Consider the following 16,066-nt stretch of genomic DNA (forward strand, 5'->3'; position numbering starts at 1 on the left):
ACCTAATACAAGAATGTAATGTAACCAATCCCAACTAATATTATAAATGCGAAAGTAACTCTGTCTGTCTGTCTGTCTGTTACGCTTTCCCGCTTAAACCTCGCAACCGATTTTGATGAAATTTGGCATAGAGATAGTTTGAGTCCCGGGAAAGAACATAGGATAGTTTTTATCCCGGTTTTTGAAACAGGGACGCGCGCGATAAAGTTTTTCTGTGACAGACAAAATTCCACGCGGGCGAAGCCGCGGGCGGAAAGCTAGTAGCAAATAAATATTTTATCTAATTTTGACGGATTATGGTACGCGATAACTTATTTTCAGTATTCAGCGGCTTTCGTGCGGATGACGGTCCCGATTCATTCAATTTCTTTTGGCTCCTCTGCAAATAAAATCCATTGTTGAGTCGAGCGTTAATGAAAACTTTCTTATGAGATCATAACATAGACAATATTAGGCAAGTGCCTCGAGTCCCTTCTAAGAAGTGGTAACGTTATTATTTTATTACCTACTTAAATAAGAAACAAATTTAACCAATCTGTTTCTTTTGGACCGTTAAAAAGAGAAAAAGAGAGAAATACTGACACGGTGACAAAAGTCACACGTGCGCGCGCGCCGTTACATAAAACATTGCATGATGAAAAATGACGGTACTTACTACCTTTTACCTACTACCCTGAGCCGCAACCGCGCCTGCGCGATTCCCATTCGATTGGACATTAACGTGCGCTACTCGAGTATGAATAATTCCTACCTAAGGTCCAGTATTGTATTGATAATTGACTTGACTTACTGCTAGTGACTCTTTGCTCTTCTGCATTTGCCTGAGAACGTATTCGGTGTCGTCTTGTTCCGAGTCCACGCACGAAGAGACAATTTCGCCAGTCCTATGATGTCGTTCATGTAGCAAAGGTCGCATCTGAAAATTAGTATTTTTGTAGTTTATGACCTCTCAGATTCTTCAGTTTCACATTAAATATTATTGTTTAAAATAACATTGCCTGATATTGAATTAAACGTTCAACTCTATTAGTTTATGTATTTCTTACAAATTCACATTCAACAGATTTTCGTGTAGCAAGTCCTTTGCTCCAAATGTCAGTCGAGAGGTCCTCGGCTTGCGGAGTCATCCACCGCCGCAGCCCGCCGCGCCGCCGGCGCCACCGCTGCTGCAGGCCCTACGGACAGCCAGGAATTGCACTTCCAACATGAAAGAGACAAAATACGCATCAACGAAGTCGTTAATATTCAAAATAAGTGCAATTCCTAACTGTTCGAACTATTCAAAGACCTTATGGAAGATGAATACCTAAAATACCTGCATGTCATGAGTGCTGAAGCATTTTTGGTCATCTCTCCCATCTGGAGCGGCGCCACATTGACGCGGTGAGGACCGACATAGCAACTGCGTTACGGCATCGCGCAGCATTATACACGGCACCGTGATAAAAAATATTATGTTCAATATGAACTCCACTAATCTACAAAGAAATAAGTTGGATTGGGTCTATTATACAAATGACTAAGTACGCGGTATCTACTTTTCTTCTGAATTATTTCAAATAACGGAACAAAAATAACAATAGATACTTAGGTACTAGACGAACGCTGCGTCTCTTGGTATCAGGATGTACTGGCCAACCTTCATCATCGTAGACGACGCAGCGGCCGCTCAGGCCAGGCTCATAATAATGGTCCAGTTTGCGAGGCATTTGAATTAGTTTGTCCAAGCCCCACTTAGCTACGCATCGGCAGAACAAGCCTAAACAGGCTTTTGCTAGTCCTGAAAAAAGACTATTGCATTGAAAAAGGTACATAATATTATGATTTCTGAACGTTTTCGAGATGTCCACTTTATGGCACTAACCAAGTAACAATAAGGCCATGAGCACACCCACTGCTACCACGAATAAATTCAAGGACACGACATCGGGGTAGCAGACAGACCGGGCCCGGCGGCTTCGTTCGCGGGGTGAAAGTCCAGCGGCCACTTGTCGAGCATCTGCCATTTCTCGGCATACCAACTTTGGATCTTCATCTGAGGACAGTTCGAAGGACTTACGTATACCTTCATTAAAACCGTATATCCATGAAGCAGTTTAACCATACTTACTGAGACAAACACAGTCACAATGCCAGACGCAAAAGCACCGATCCCCTTTCTTAATAGCGACATCTCTCACAGCGACTGATTCTTCATCATCATTTACTAATGCCACTGTTAAAAATATATTACGTATTTTTGCAACTGTAAAAGCTACATAAGTTAATATACTTACATAAATACTTAACTATTTTACCTGAACAATGCACTACGTCAACGGGAAGTTCTGTGGGTAATTCAAGATGAAAACGCTGCGTATGTCGAGGTGGCAACAGAGTGGGACCAGCCACAAGCTCACTCTCTTTCTGATTAAGTAAACTTGCCATTTCTGGTCCACAATCTCTAGCTTTAACCCTGAAGAATTGGTGAGAAAGTAAACAGTACAAGTGCTATAGGTACACACTTTATGGACTGGCAGACACATAACAGCTTTTCTGAAATACTTAAACCAGTGAAACTAATAGGTATAAAAATTTAAATTAAATTTTGTATACCCCATACCAAGGAGAAAGTGACTTGCCTGAATCTAGCTGCAGCTAGTCCCTTGTTAGTAGCTTGAACTGTTATCACAGAACGAGTTCGTCGCGAGTTATCAGCTACTATTGTATTGATGCTTCCAGACGATCTAAGAAAATATTCATCCAAAAGGTTACAAAGTTAACTACTAACAAATTTTCAATAATTTCCAAATCAAAATCTAAATTTACCCAACACGAATAAGTTGGTTTTCATCGGCGCGTGCTTCCAGGTCAATTTGAGCATGATGTGGATGCCGATGTGGTAACGTTAAGAAGTGCTCCGAGCCAAGAGAAGAAACTTTTAAATCTTCCTCATTCCCAGAGAGTAAGGCTCTTGAAACTCGAACTAGAACTCGACGATGACCCTTAACAAACGACAACGACGAATAATAACGACTTGCATTCCATATTTTTTTCCTAACAAAGTCTGAAAGTATTTCTCTTAACCTTTACCTGTTCATTTCGACCGTTTGATTCGGGCATACTTGTGAAATCTGAATAATTTCCATCACGTTTGCTCAACATATTTTTTTCTCCATCTACATCGATGATGTCATTCTTGTGTAGGACAATGTATTTTCCAACAGTATCTACAATGCATAGAAAATTAAGGATTTCGTTAGATAAATGGACTATTTCTTACTACCCAACTAGCCCGGGGCCCCCTATTTTTAGCCGTTATCGCGTTAGTAAATCATAAATAAATATTATTTTGTTCTTACTCAGATCAGTTATCATATTGTCATCACCAACGTCTGTAGAACCTTCATCACGCATAGGGACCAAGAGGCACAATTCAGCAGATGTTGGTAAAGTGAATTCATCCTTTGAAATCCATTCTGAGGGCTTATATTTTACATTGATATCTTGATCCATCCATTCGGGTTGTACAGAACTAACGCTGAAGTATAATGATTGTTATACACTTGAGAGCAAAAGTATGGAATCACTTACATGAAGTTGTTTCCACGCGATCTTGTGTACTAACCAATTTGTTGTTAACAAAAAAAGTAGCACCATTTTAAAAATTAAACTTCTAACTTTAAATTGATATCAAATTCATTTAAATCACACCAGTATTTAAAAAGATATCCCGGCTGATGTGAAGAAGTAAGGAAAAAGACATGTATCAACTGTTTGATACGTCGCGAGTTGCGGCCTATTTACCCCCCATAAAAGCAAGTGTTTTCGGATTTTTGCTTTCACACGTTGATCCATACACATCTCCGCTTCTTTTGACACTTTACCTGGGATTCTACACCTTCAGAAGCAGCACATATCGTTGCACTATTGCAAGAAGGGCTCAGCCAGCGGGCTGTCGCACGTCAGATCCACATAAGCCAGTCCTGGGTTTCGAAAGTTTGAAGACGCTTTCGGGATACCGGTGGCTTTATCCCGAGACCAAGTTCTGAACATTGCCGGTGCACATCGCAGAGGGAAAACCGTTTTTTCATGTCAACTTCTCTACGAAATCGTCATTTGACTGGTATCGACGTCCAGCAAGAGCTCAGAAATGTTCGTAGGATAGCTGTTAGCAAGTGGACAGTTTCGCAGTAAACTGTCTTTTTGCATAAGCCGTTTTTACATGAGCCATAGGTGCTACACTCAGGATTCTTCTTTTATTTTGAGTATTTGGGTTAAAGGGTAAGTTTCTGTGAAGTTTTAAAATAGCTTGTAAGACGTAAAGCTTTCTTACAGATAAGAGGCCGCTTTGGGAGTATAGTTCGTCTGTTGGAAACCTGTATCGTTTAAAAAAGATAACTTTTAGCAAGGATCTATGCGCCCGTTCAAGTTCTAAAAATTTGATTTTAGTGGTTCCACCCCAGACTGGAATGCAGTAGTTTAGGACCGATTGAGCCAGTGATTTATATACTTGTTTCAATAAGACTGAGTCGGCAACGTGTCTCAGAGTTTTAAACACCCATAAAAGCTTACGGGTTCTGCCTATTAATAAGTCTACATGTGCATGCCACGTAAGGCGTTGATCGACCATTACTCCAAGGTACTTAATTTTATCTACTTTATCTATGGCTTTACAAGAGCAAGTTAGGCTGGCGATGTCATTACATGAGTGAATTTTTATTTGGTACTTCAAATCAGGTTGAGTGCTATTGATCTTTGTAAAGCAGATATATTTCGTTTTAGATGCATTTAGAGTCAATAGATTATTATCCAACCAGTGAGCTACATCTGCGAGACCCTTTTTAGCAACTGTGTGTACTTCATCCCATGTTGAACCAGAGAAAACTATAGCGGTATCATCNAAAACGTTTATAGATGCAGAGTTTTTACTTCTATCTAATTTTAGAATAAAATGATCCAAACAACTTTTTACTCTAGTCGGCAACGTATGGCCAGTATATATTTGAGTTATGTATATTTAGATTTAGATAGTCACATCATTTTATTATTATTATTTTGTCTCTTCAATTGCTTCTACATCGCCGGTGCTCTCGTAGCCGATAACGACCGTCGAACTTCACCGAACAACACACAATTTGCAGCGCGACCATTTTTTAGTTTTGCTCTATTGACGTCCCTTCTAACATTCACCTCTTTGTGCCGTTTTCGTATACATTTTTAATTCCATATCGGAAATGTTTACTAAAAATGTTTTGTAACTTTTTACTAAATGGTTGTGTTGTCGGCCGTTTGGTGTTGCGTTTCATCCAAATGACGTCCACTGCTGGACAAAGGCCACCTCCAAGGTTTTCCACTATGCACGGTCCTGCGGCTGCGCTGCCCGCATCCAGGCTCTTCCCGCGACCTTTACTAGATCGTCGGTCCATCTAGTAGGAGGCCTGCCCACGCTACGTCTTCCAGCCCGTGGTCGCGTGGCTACGAGCTATGTGTCCCGCCCACTGCCACTTGATTTTCGCAATTCTGCGAGCTACTAAATGGTTATTGTGTTAAAGTATTAATACTAGCGATTGGCTTCGCATGGTATGCATAAATGAATTTAAATCTTCCTCTTGAACTGCTCTATTTGTTGATGAAAACTGTAGGTATTATAAAATCCATGACGTTAAGAAGCCATAGACAGATTAGAGAATTTATTTTAGAAATTAAGGACATCTAAAAACAAAAACCGCAGTCATGGTTTTTACTAAGGCTGAGTTGCACCACCTTATTTTGACCGTGACTGCCACCGATGTTTTTCGTACGGGGTTTGACAAACTTTTAACGTTTGTTAAAGTTAACGTAAGATGGTGCAACCCAGCCTAAGATGCGAAAAGAAAGTGCTAATAGAAATACTTTATATGTCTGCCCATAACATCTCACCCGCAAGTTTCCTCAGTTACTCCGTGACTAAGACGCTTGCAAGCAACAATGCCGAAATATCGGAAACTCAAAATTAAGGTACATGGTAGAAATCCCGTCAGTAATAATAATTATTATTATGTTAGTGATCATGAAAGTTTAAAACAATAAATATAAATCCTTTTCTAATTTAAACAGGGAATCGTATCATCGCAACACTGCGGCATGCTCCACACATTCTAATAAGCAAACGTGTGAGACTAGCGTTCTCAAACTTCAACATGGTAGCCTGAAAGTTGAAATATTGCAGTACGACGCAGTCCCGGTGGTGACCGGTTGTATTTTCTCAATTTCGCTGCAGCGTAGTTTTGAAATATAACAGAGCTCGTTTCTACTGTCGTGTTAAAGTGGGAGAGGTCGAAGTGAGTTGTGATAGAGGAGAGTTGTGAAATTGACGATTTTTGGAAACCTATCAACTATCAGCGACCTCGCAAACAGTGTGCAATTGTTAGCTCGAGATTGAAGTAAAACACGTGCATAGTTATAACTTATTAGCTTTTGCCCGCGGCTTCACCCGCGTGAAATTTAGTTTATTTTATTTTATTTATTTAATAGGACAACCAACAAGACATACACTGGAAGACAATCAATATTTACAACGTATTTAACTTAATCTAAGTGCTGCCTTAATTATAGGTTGCCACGGCATGCAATAGTGGACTTATACATAAACTGTGTCTACACTTAAAGAAAAGAGTTTCTTCAGCGAGTATTATTTAGCTGGAATAACATTTCGCCAGCGACTCGATGCGAAGCTGTTTAGGATTTTGCGCTTAAATGAAGATAGCTTGTCCCGAAAGACATCTAGATCAAGATCGAGGTTCCTTGTTAGACTGTTATACTGTCTTTGGAGTCTGTTCATGGTGGCATAGTGACCTAAATTGCTTTTGCAGCCTTTAATATAAAACGGAACATACCTAGCGCGAGGAGTTTATAGGAGTTTGTCACATATCGTCATAAGTTGTGCCTTTGTTATACTGGTTACCGGTTATAAACAATAATACTGTAAAGTTTCATCAAAATCCGTTCAGTAGTTTTTGCGTGAAAGAGTAACAAACGTCCAGACATCTAGATATTCAGACATCCAGACATCCAAACTTTCACATTTATAATATTAGTAGGATATTAGTAGGATAAGTTCCTTGGGGGAGGCCTTTGTCCAGCAGTGGACGTCTTTCGGCTGAAACGAACGAAGTCCAGAATATCGTGAATGTCACATCTCACCTTGGTTTCTCCTACAGTTGCCAGTGCATCAAAAACTACATCTATTGCAATCACATAGACGCCACAATATTGTGATATCGTGTCTGTAAGGTAAACTTCTTCATAAGGAGAGTTCGGTATATTGTACCGCCGGGTAAATTGTACCACCCTCATATTTCGTAAAGTATTTATTGAATGTCTGTAATTGCAACACTCAGCGATACACAACTAAAATAAATTAATATCGGCCATGTGGTTTTTGCTGTGACAACAAACACGTGTGTTTTATTTTGAAAAGTATTTTTTCATTGTTTTCAAGTAACTTTTGACAATACATATTTAGTTTGTAATTTTGTTAAATTTAATCACAGCGTGTTTCTTATATATTATTTAGAAGCGTAAATTAGTGTGGATTACAATTATTTGAAACATTTTTCGGTATTTATAAGCTATATTTTTTACCGATTTTTTAAAAGCACTATCACCTAGTTGGCTAAATTGTACCACATCAAGTTGTATGGAACTTTACCAAAGGATTTTGAAATTTTTTTTAGTAAATCATATTTTGAAGTTATAATAGCGTAGTTATGTTTGACTAACAATAAATGAAAGCAAAAGACTGGCAAAGTAGATTAGGTACAAGTGTGCGTTACGATAATTGGAATTACAAAACTTGTACTCAAAATCGTGATAACGTGTAAAACAATATCGATTGTCTATGTTATTAACTACTGTTCCTTTTCGTTTCCTAATTTGTTAAGAATGTATCGTATAATATTTTGCCATAGTTTTTTTATAGGCTTGAAATTTATTGAAATCCAATTTAGTAACCCTGTGGTACAAATTATCGAACCGGTTGGCTAAATTGGACCGAAGCTCTGAACTCGTACTTTGTTGATTTGTGCTAAATATACAACAATCATGTTAATTAATACTTATGAAATAGTAAGTTGAATAATGTATCTTTTATTATATACCATGGACATTAGCAAAAACAAAAGAAAACTATGTGTAAAATGGGATTACAAAAAAAATCTGGTCCAAATTAGCGGACTCTCCCTTAAATATTGACACGACGTCACACCATCGCATCTCTTACAGCTAAAATTAGTTGCCGTTTTGGGACAACAGTGTTTGTCGAATGTACTATCAACCAAGTAAAAATTGCAAAGCTGAATACTCAGTTTTGCAGCCAAAAGGTACGTTCCAGTATTTGACTTTTCACTTATTTGGAAGCGTCAGCAAATGATCACGCTCCCAAAGCGCCGTCAGTTGTAACGTCAGCGTTCGAGACACTCAGTCGGTAATGTGAAGACTAAAGACAAAGGCACAAAAACGCGTGAGTGTCGCCGGAGTCGGAATGATCTCATTTTCTATTCCATTCGGTCGCTGCGCCCGCGCGCAGGGCATAAGCGAAATGCTTTGAATTGCGTATACCTACATAATATATACAGAAACACTCAAATTTAACTTATTTTCAACCGACTTCAAAAAAAGGAGGAGGTTCTCAATTCGACCCGTATGTTTTTTTTTCTGTTTGTTACGCGATAACTCCGTCAATTATGAACCGATTTGAACAAATCTTTTTTCGGCGTATAGGTCAAGGGTGGTCCCATTTAAATATAATAATAAAAAAAACAACCCCCAAGGGTGGAAAATTGGGGATGAACTTTTTTATACGCAATATCTCCGCCGATTATAAACCAATTTGAACGATATTTTTTTTTGTTGAATAGGTATTATCAAAAGGGTGGTTTCATGCGAATTTGAAGAAAATATTTCACCCCCAAGGGTGGAAAATTGGGGATGAACTTTTTTATACGCAATATCTCGGCCGATTATAATTATGAACCAATTTGAACGATTATTTTTTTGTTGAATAGGTATTATCAATTGTTTTTAATTTTTAGTTTTTTTTGTGTTCACGCATTTGAAGTCGGTTATATTTTCTTAAAAAAGTTAATTATTATGATAAGAATTACGCTTGTGTAGGTATCGCTTTGTTATACTTTATTATTTTTCAACTAAGCAATATCTTCTTCTTAAGCTATAAGCAAGCTAAGCAATAAGTTCTTAGAAAACATGAGTCACATATATCTATTTCAATACTTTTTTCATACTTCTCTACCATCTTTATGTTTTTTTAACTGTCTTTAAGGTTCTATGTTTTTTGCAACAAAAATATAGGGTCTGATGTGCTGGTAACATAAAGTGATACCTACATAGAGAAAATGTAAATAAATAATGTTTATTTAAAGTTAAAATTCGCGACCACATAGAACATGAACCGCTAAGGCAGGCCACTGACAAATTGTTAAAAACCACTGACCGCTCATTCTGAGAGTTCGCACTTCAAACACAAATGTATATTAATCCATTCCTAAACTCAGAAAACTCAGTGATATTGAAATTGCCGGATATTTGCGTGTAGAATGTTTCACTGCTTGAAACCATTGTTTATCAATTACCGGATTCAAAAGCAATAGTTTACCTTTGTAAATAGCGGAATCTGATCAATGCAAGGATTAATTTAATTTCGAGCTCCAATTTCACCGCAGTTTCCATCACTTGTTATGGATTCAAACTGATTAAATAACTCAATCTGTTTGGTATGTTATGAATTTTAAACTAGATTTTGTCATCGATAGATAAAGAACGCAGGTAATCTACCATTTTGCAAGAAATTACAAAAGTAATGAAATGCTTCTAAAATAATTTCTCGATGAAAACATTTTTGTTTGGGTACCTAAATCAAAACAAAATTTAAACATTTAAGATTTTCGACAAAAGCTAAAGAAACTAGATGGAACGACGATATGGTGAAGGTCACGAGAAGTATCTGGATGCGGGCGGCGCAGGAACGCTCGTTCTGGAAAGCTTTGGGTGAGTCCTCTGTCCAGGTTGGACGTTATTCGGCTAAAACGAAAACCAGAGCTTGAGAAAAGTAAGGAATGTATCTGAAAAATTATACATTGGTAGCAAATGAAATGTTTATAAACACTAGAAACGCCAAAAAAACTTGGAAGGATATTAATTAATTGCGATAAAGACTGAAATAAAAAGATAATGATAGTCTAAAAATCCGCTAAAACTTGTGTCAAAGCCCAGATCCTGCCTCCATTTGCATAGCTCCCTTTACTCAATCGCGAAGGAATACAGAATCGACCTGATTTAAATAATCAGCGCCGGTAAATGTTTTACGCTGTGTGATGCCGTCTTAATTGTGAGCGTGTGGCTTTGACTTTGCTTTAGCTGGTAGGTAAATTGTATAAATTGTACTGATTACATACAAAAAAGTTATATTGATTTATTATTATGTACAGTTCGTACATACAATATCACTTATTCATAGGAAACATACTGCTGCAAATCGCTTGCAAATCTATGAACCAGTTACAATTGCACACAACTTAAATGAAGTTCGATCACGACAGTTTTAACACAGTCCTAAAAAAATAGGTTTTTTATATAATTTCTTGCGGAAAAGACACTATGACATACAGGCTACAGCCAAGCAATCATTAGTTACCGAGTCTCGCTAAGAGAACAAACTAACATGTTAATTTAAAGCAAATGTGTTACTTATTAAAATTTGATTTTTTTATATGTTTTATTAATGTATTACAAACAGCTTCAGCTTTGTACAGAGGTGTAATTTTAGAAGTTGTTTACAATTTAGCGGAGAGAGATCACAAACCGTGAAGAAATGCAAACAAACTTTTGAAGAGATGCATTTGCTTGGTTGAAAAATGAAGAAAAAGTTCTTTGTTTGGATTTATTTATAACTTGTGATATTAAAAAGTTTAAAGAAATAAATAATGTAACTAGCTGTGTGTTAAGTACCTATTGATGTAGAGAAGGTAAAAGGTTTAAGTTATTCTATTTTAGACCAATTAAAGATATTATTAACAGATCACTTACGACGTGCCGTGTTTGTAAGAGAAAGTCTCATTCACGAGAAATACCCGCCCAACTAAACTATTAAAATTACTTTAAAATCCCAAAACAGAAAATCTTTTTGATTTTTTACTGCTTGGCTTTAATGTTACAACGAAAAAAAGGTTTATTAACATAAAATAAAATAAACCAAATACAATTTAATTCACACTGTTTCCTTTTATAAAAACTCCTTTTTACTTTTACAATACTGAAGTGCTTCTGTTTCCCTGATGACTGCAATTTGAACTTTATGATCAGGATGCTAAGGACTTCGTATTCAGCACTTTTCGTTCGTTCAGCTAGGATACTGTGATGTTAGTGCATGAAAACAGTCGCTGAGCAACACTAGAGAGTTCATGGAGTAGGCTTAGGCTGAGTTGCACCACCTAACTTTGACCGTGACTATAATATAACGATAACCAGTGTTTTTTGTATGGAGTTTGACAGATTTTTGATGTTGTCAAAGCTAAATTAAGATGGTGCAACCCAGCTTTAGTACTTATGTATGATGTTGAGTGTGAAGGGAAAGGGATATCGTCGTAACTAAACATTTTTAAGAAATGAAAGACAAAAGAGAAAGATAAACATATTATTATTATCATAAGATATCTTGAGATCATAATGATTGTATAGTTAATATTAACCGTTCAACTTTTTAATAACTGTCCGTTGTTCTTCAATGTTGGCACAGAACGTATCTTGCCACGAACCTACTGCATCTACTTCGCTTGTCCAAGGGTCTGAGGCTGCACAGTTGGCAATAAAAGTGTGCTAAACACGGTATACCTTAACTTTGGTGAACAAGGTATGTTATCGTTTGAGTAAGGGCGTTTTAAGTGTTATTTGGTTAGGAAGGGCAGACTGTACTTTTCCATCATGGTTGTCTGTCACACGACCGCTAATTATACGCAGCCCTGTTTTTGAGAGTGGATACCTTGTTCAAGGTCCGGAGATTATTTTAGAGGGAAATTTATTTCCTTCATTTTAGATTACGCGTTTCCAGTAGAGCTTGTTTTTTGTGATAAGGTACTCAATTTAGTCAAAATATGTTTGGAACTTTATTAAAAATGCAGATAACGTATTGTGAGTTGTTAACTAACTTAATTTGGCCGCAGAACATTAATTTGTAGACTGTAGTCTGGTCAGTGATTAAAATAGAGTGAGTAGAGTTCGTACATACTGATAAAACTGTTAAACTATTTACAAAATGGAACGACACAAGCCAAGCGGTCTTATGGTATGACAGCGTTCTCTCCAGCCATGGAAAAGAAAAGTGAGCTAATAGTTGATTGAAAAAAAATGTAAAAACTATAAGTGTTCATTTTCAAGACAACGGAACTCTAAAAAGAGTATAAGGATAATCTGACATTAAATCCATATCAAAATATACAAACAATCCCACAACTTTATAACAATTGACATTATATTCAGGTGGTCTCTCCACCTGAATATAATACAAGGTAATAGAAATAATAGGAATGACAGTTCAAATGTCAAAACAGACCTCAAATTCAAAATTGGAAAATCGGCTTTCTGACCGCTGCGACCGCATAACATTTTTCGGCACATACGAGTAACTTCCACGACGTACCTATGGATAGGGTGGCCAATTATTTTAGCCGGACATGCCTGTCAGTATAGTCGGATAATTTGAGTTAGAACCGCGTTGGACCCATAAATAAAAATATCATTTATATAAACGGAACAATCGATTATTATAACTCGTTAGTACGACCATTTTGTAACCCAAAATTTTATTATTTTAAGCAGGTCTGTGGCTGTTTTTTGCGGTATAGTAGCAGCTAGAGGTAGCTCAGCGCTTACAAAGTAAACTAGTCAAATGAAAATAAAACCCGGACATCCAAAAATCCTTAATGTGTCAAGTTTAGCGACCATCAAGTTCAGACAGCCTGGATACCATCTACTTACGTCTAAGCATTTAAAAGACGTCATGTTTAATGTAAAATTCCTAACAATGCTGTGTGCTTTGACCGTAGACGACACGAAAATTCCTAATGGTGTCCGCCATAACCCGGACGCCTAGACACACTATTTTCGGGCAGAAAATGTTTGCTCGCTCAAAGTTGGGCGATGTTTACCGGTCCCCGGTGGTTATAATTAAAAGTTATTGAACTGTTACTGGTGTTTATTTTGACGAGCCAGAAGTTGGGTACCAGCTGTGACTAATTAATATGGGTATTGAGGGAATGTGTGTCCCGATGAATGGATAGTGGTCGAACTATTTGATAGTTAATTTGATAGATATTTGTATACCTACAGGTTAAAGATATAGATATTAAAATAATTTAATCAACATAGCTATGCGTCTCTAAGGCATTGTCTGGAGAAACAAATTAGACGTACTCGAGGCAGGACACCGACCAGATGGTCAGACGCGGTGAGGAAGACGGTGGGCGGAAGCTTGCATGGTGCGGTCCACACAGCTTATGACCGCAGTCTGTGGAAGTACACTATGTTGTCGCAATCTTCACCAGTGAGAGGCCGAGGAAGAAGAAGAATCAATATAGCTCGTAGAAACGACTGTATTCAGGTGGTGGTTGACAGAAAAGTTCTCGAATGAACGCAAGACGTAGTGTGCGCAGGTCTCCTACTATGTATACTGTCGGTCTGATGAAGGTCACAGGAAGCTTGGATGCGGGTAGCGCAGAAAAATAAACGCAGGGTCGTTATGGAAATCTTTTAGGGAGGCCAAGTTCCAGATGAAAATCATTTGGCTGAAACGAACAAACAAACGATATGATTGGATTTTTATATGAACTACAGAGAGCAACCGTAATCGCTTTTGATCAAACGTAATGCCTTGATGTTTATTCATTCTTCTCTACCTTTGATTTTATTTATGTAGAAATCAATTAAACTTTGCTCTATATTCAATAAGTAGAACCCAAAACTGAGAATCATTTCTTGAATCTTAATTATGAGTCTTAAAAGAACCTTTGCGACAACTCACTGATTAACTTTGGTTAATTATTTTCTTACAATCCAATTTCCTTTAGAATTAAATTTATTTAATTTCTGAGATTATTTTTAAATCAAAACTTTGATTTACACGGAAGAAAACTGATTGAATTGGTTTTTTTCTATAGGTACTAATATTATAAATGCGAAAGTAAGTCTGTCTGTCTGTCTCTCTTTCACGCCTAAACCACTGAACCGATTTTGATGAAATTTGGCACAGAGATAGTTTGAGTCCCGGGAAAAGACATAGAATAATTTTTATCCCGGTTTTTGAAACAGGGACGCGCGATATAAAGTTTTTCTGTGACAGATAAAATTCCACGCGGGCGAAGCCGCGGGCGGAAAGCTAGTAAATCATAAGAGAATTTATTCGTATGAACGTGGTATGTTTTGATCAACGATCCTTTTCCATTCTTATTTTGTTTCTTTGAAAAGGCTCTAACCTTAACGTTAATCTGTCCTTACAATGAAGATCAAACAAGCTCTGTCATTTTGGGTTATTGTCGACGCATCACATACTTATACAGAGTGGAATTTTGTAATGCCACCTGGAGGTAAAGTACTCTTAATACTGCAGATAGAAAATTTTACTGAAAGAAAACATTCCTTTATTTTTGAAAAGAAAGAGAACTGCATTCATAGATTTTCGAAATTTTTTCGAAAATTCACTACCATACCATACAATTTTCTGTACATAATTAAAATAATTTAAGATTTTATGGATTTCCTTTCATTTGATTTATCAAGTTTGTTAGAGAGATTTCATCCTTATACTTGACCCTAACGATCGATGCAATAAAAATACAGGGTGTAATTTTTAACATATTTTAGTTGGTTCGATTCCCGGGTGTGGCAAGCAATTTTTTGGAAATCTTTGAATGCAGTTCTATTTCTTTTCAAAAATAAAGGAAAGTTTTCTTTCAGAAAATTTTTCTATCTGCAATATTAAGAGTAGTTTCCCTTCAGGTGGCATTAGAAAATTCCACCCTGTATAGATAGATATCGTTCGTTCGTTCGTTCGTTTCAGCCAAATGACGTCCACTGCTGGACAAAGGCCTCCTCCAAGGTTTTCCACAATGCACGGTCCTGCGCTGCCCGCATCCAGGCTCTTCCCGCGACCTTTACGAGATCGTCGGTCCACCTAGTAGGAGGCCTGCCCACGCTACGTCTTCCAGCCCGTGGTCGCCACTCGAGAACTTTTCTGCCCCAACGGCCATCGTCTCTACGAGCTATGTGCCCCGCCCACTGCCACTTGGTTTTAGCAATTCTGCGAGCTATGTCGGTCACTTTGGTTCGCCTGCGGATCTCCTCATTTCTGATTCGATCACGCAGGGAAACTCCAAGCATGGCCCGCTCCATCGCCCTTTGAGTGACCTTGAGCCTTCTTATGAGGCCCATAGTAAGATAGATATAGTGATAATCAAATTCCAAAATAACTGCGTAACTTATTCATGTTTCGTTGGTTCGTTCGTTTCAGCTGAAAGACACCCACTGCTGGACAAAGTCCTCCCCCAAGGATTTCCACAAAGATCGGTCTTGCACCGCTCACATCCAGGCACTCCCGCGATCTTCACCAGATCGTCCACCTTCATGTTTATGATAAAACATTTGACTTGGTGGTAAATTGATAAATAACTCTTTCTACTCTACTATTCTCTCTATTTCATTTTACTCAAGATAAAAGTAATGAGTCACCAATTTATGTAAAAAGTGTACTTAATCTTGCTACCCCGAGTAGACATAAATCTGTCCTGCAAACTAATATAGGGGCATTTCACGCGAAGCGGACAGCGAAAATCAAGTCAGGTTTTCGACGTAATATATAATCAATGCCAACAATCATTGTCTGTTAGACGGTACAAAGTTCGCCGAGTCAAAATTATAATTGTTTAAGAGTATGCATGCAACAATATTAACGTTTCAGTTATTTTCGAACAAATATTTTTTATACAGTACCTCTAGTGCGCTCGTACTGTACAGCGTCTAAATCAAAAACCAATACAGA

The 16,066-nt window shown here is 37.6% G+C and overlaps 1 protein-coding gene across 1 annotated transcript in view; it reads right to left on the minus strand.

Annotated features, from left to right (window-relative positions):
- The window catches only part of LOC114355504 (uncharacterized), a 51,808-nt gene continuing 35,742 nt past the window's right edge, over positions 1-16,066 (minus strand). The window contains exons 2-14 of the mRNA XM_028308372.1: positions 3,342-3,520; positions 3,073-3,209; positions 2,809-2,984; positions 2,622-2,726; positions 2,298-2,455; positions 2,111-2,215; positions 1,865-2,035; positions 1,588-1,780; positions 1,316-1,478; positions 1,047-1,175; positions 791-916; positions 263-379; positions 1-29 (exon numbers count right to left, since the gene is read on the minus strand). Of these exons, the coding sequence (XP_028164173.1) occupies positions 281-379; positions 791-916; positions 1,047-1,175; positions 1,316-1,478; positions 1,588-1,780; positions 1,865-2,035; positions 2,111-2,215; positions 2,298-2,455; positions 2,622-2,726; positions 2,809-2,984; positions 3,073-3,209; positions 3,342-3,520 (1,741 nt within the window). The 3' untranslated portion in view covers positions 1-29; positions 263-280. The remainder of the gene's footprint in view (positions 30-262; positions 380-790; positions 917-1,046; positions 1,176-1,315; positions 1,479-1,587; positions 1,781-1,864; positions 2,036-2,110; positions 2,216-2,297; positions 2,456-2,621; positions 2,727-2,808; positions 2,985-3,072; positions 3,210-3,341; positions 3,521-16,066) is intronic.

Source organism: Ostrinia furnacalis, unplaced genomic scaffold, assembly GCF_004193835.3.
Source record: "Ostrinia furnacalis isolate ACB-3 unplaced genomic scaffold, ASM419383v2 OfSCF2415, whole genome shotgun sequence".
Classification (NCBI taxonomy): Eukaryota; Metazoa; Arthropoda; class Insecta; order Lepidoptera; family Crambidae; genus Ostrinia; species Ostrinia furnacalis.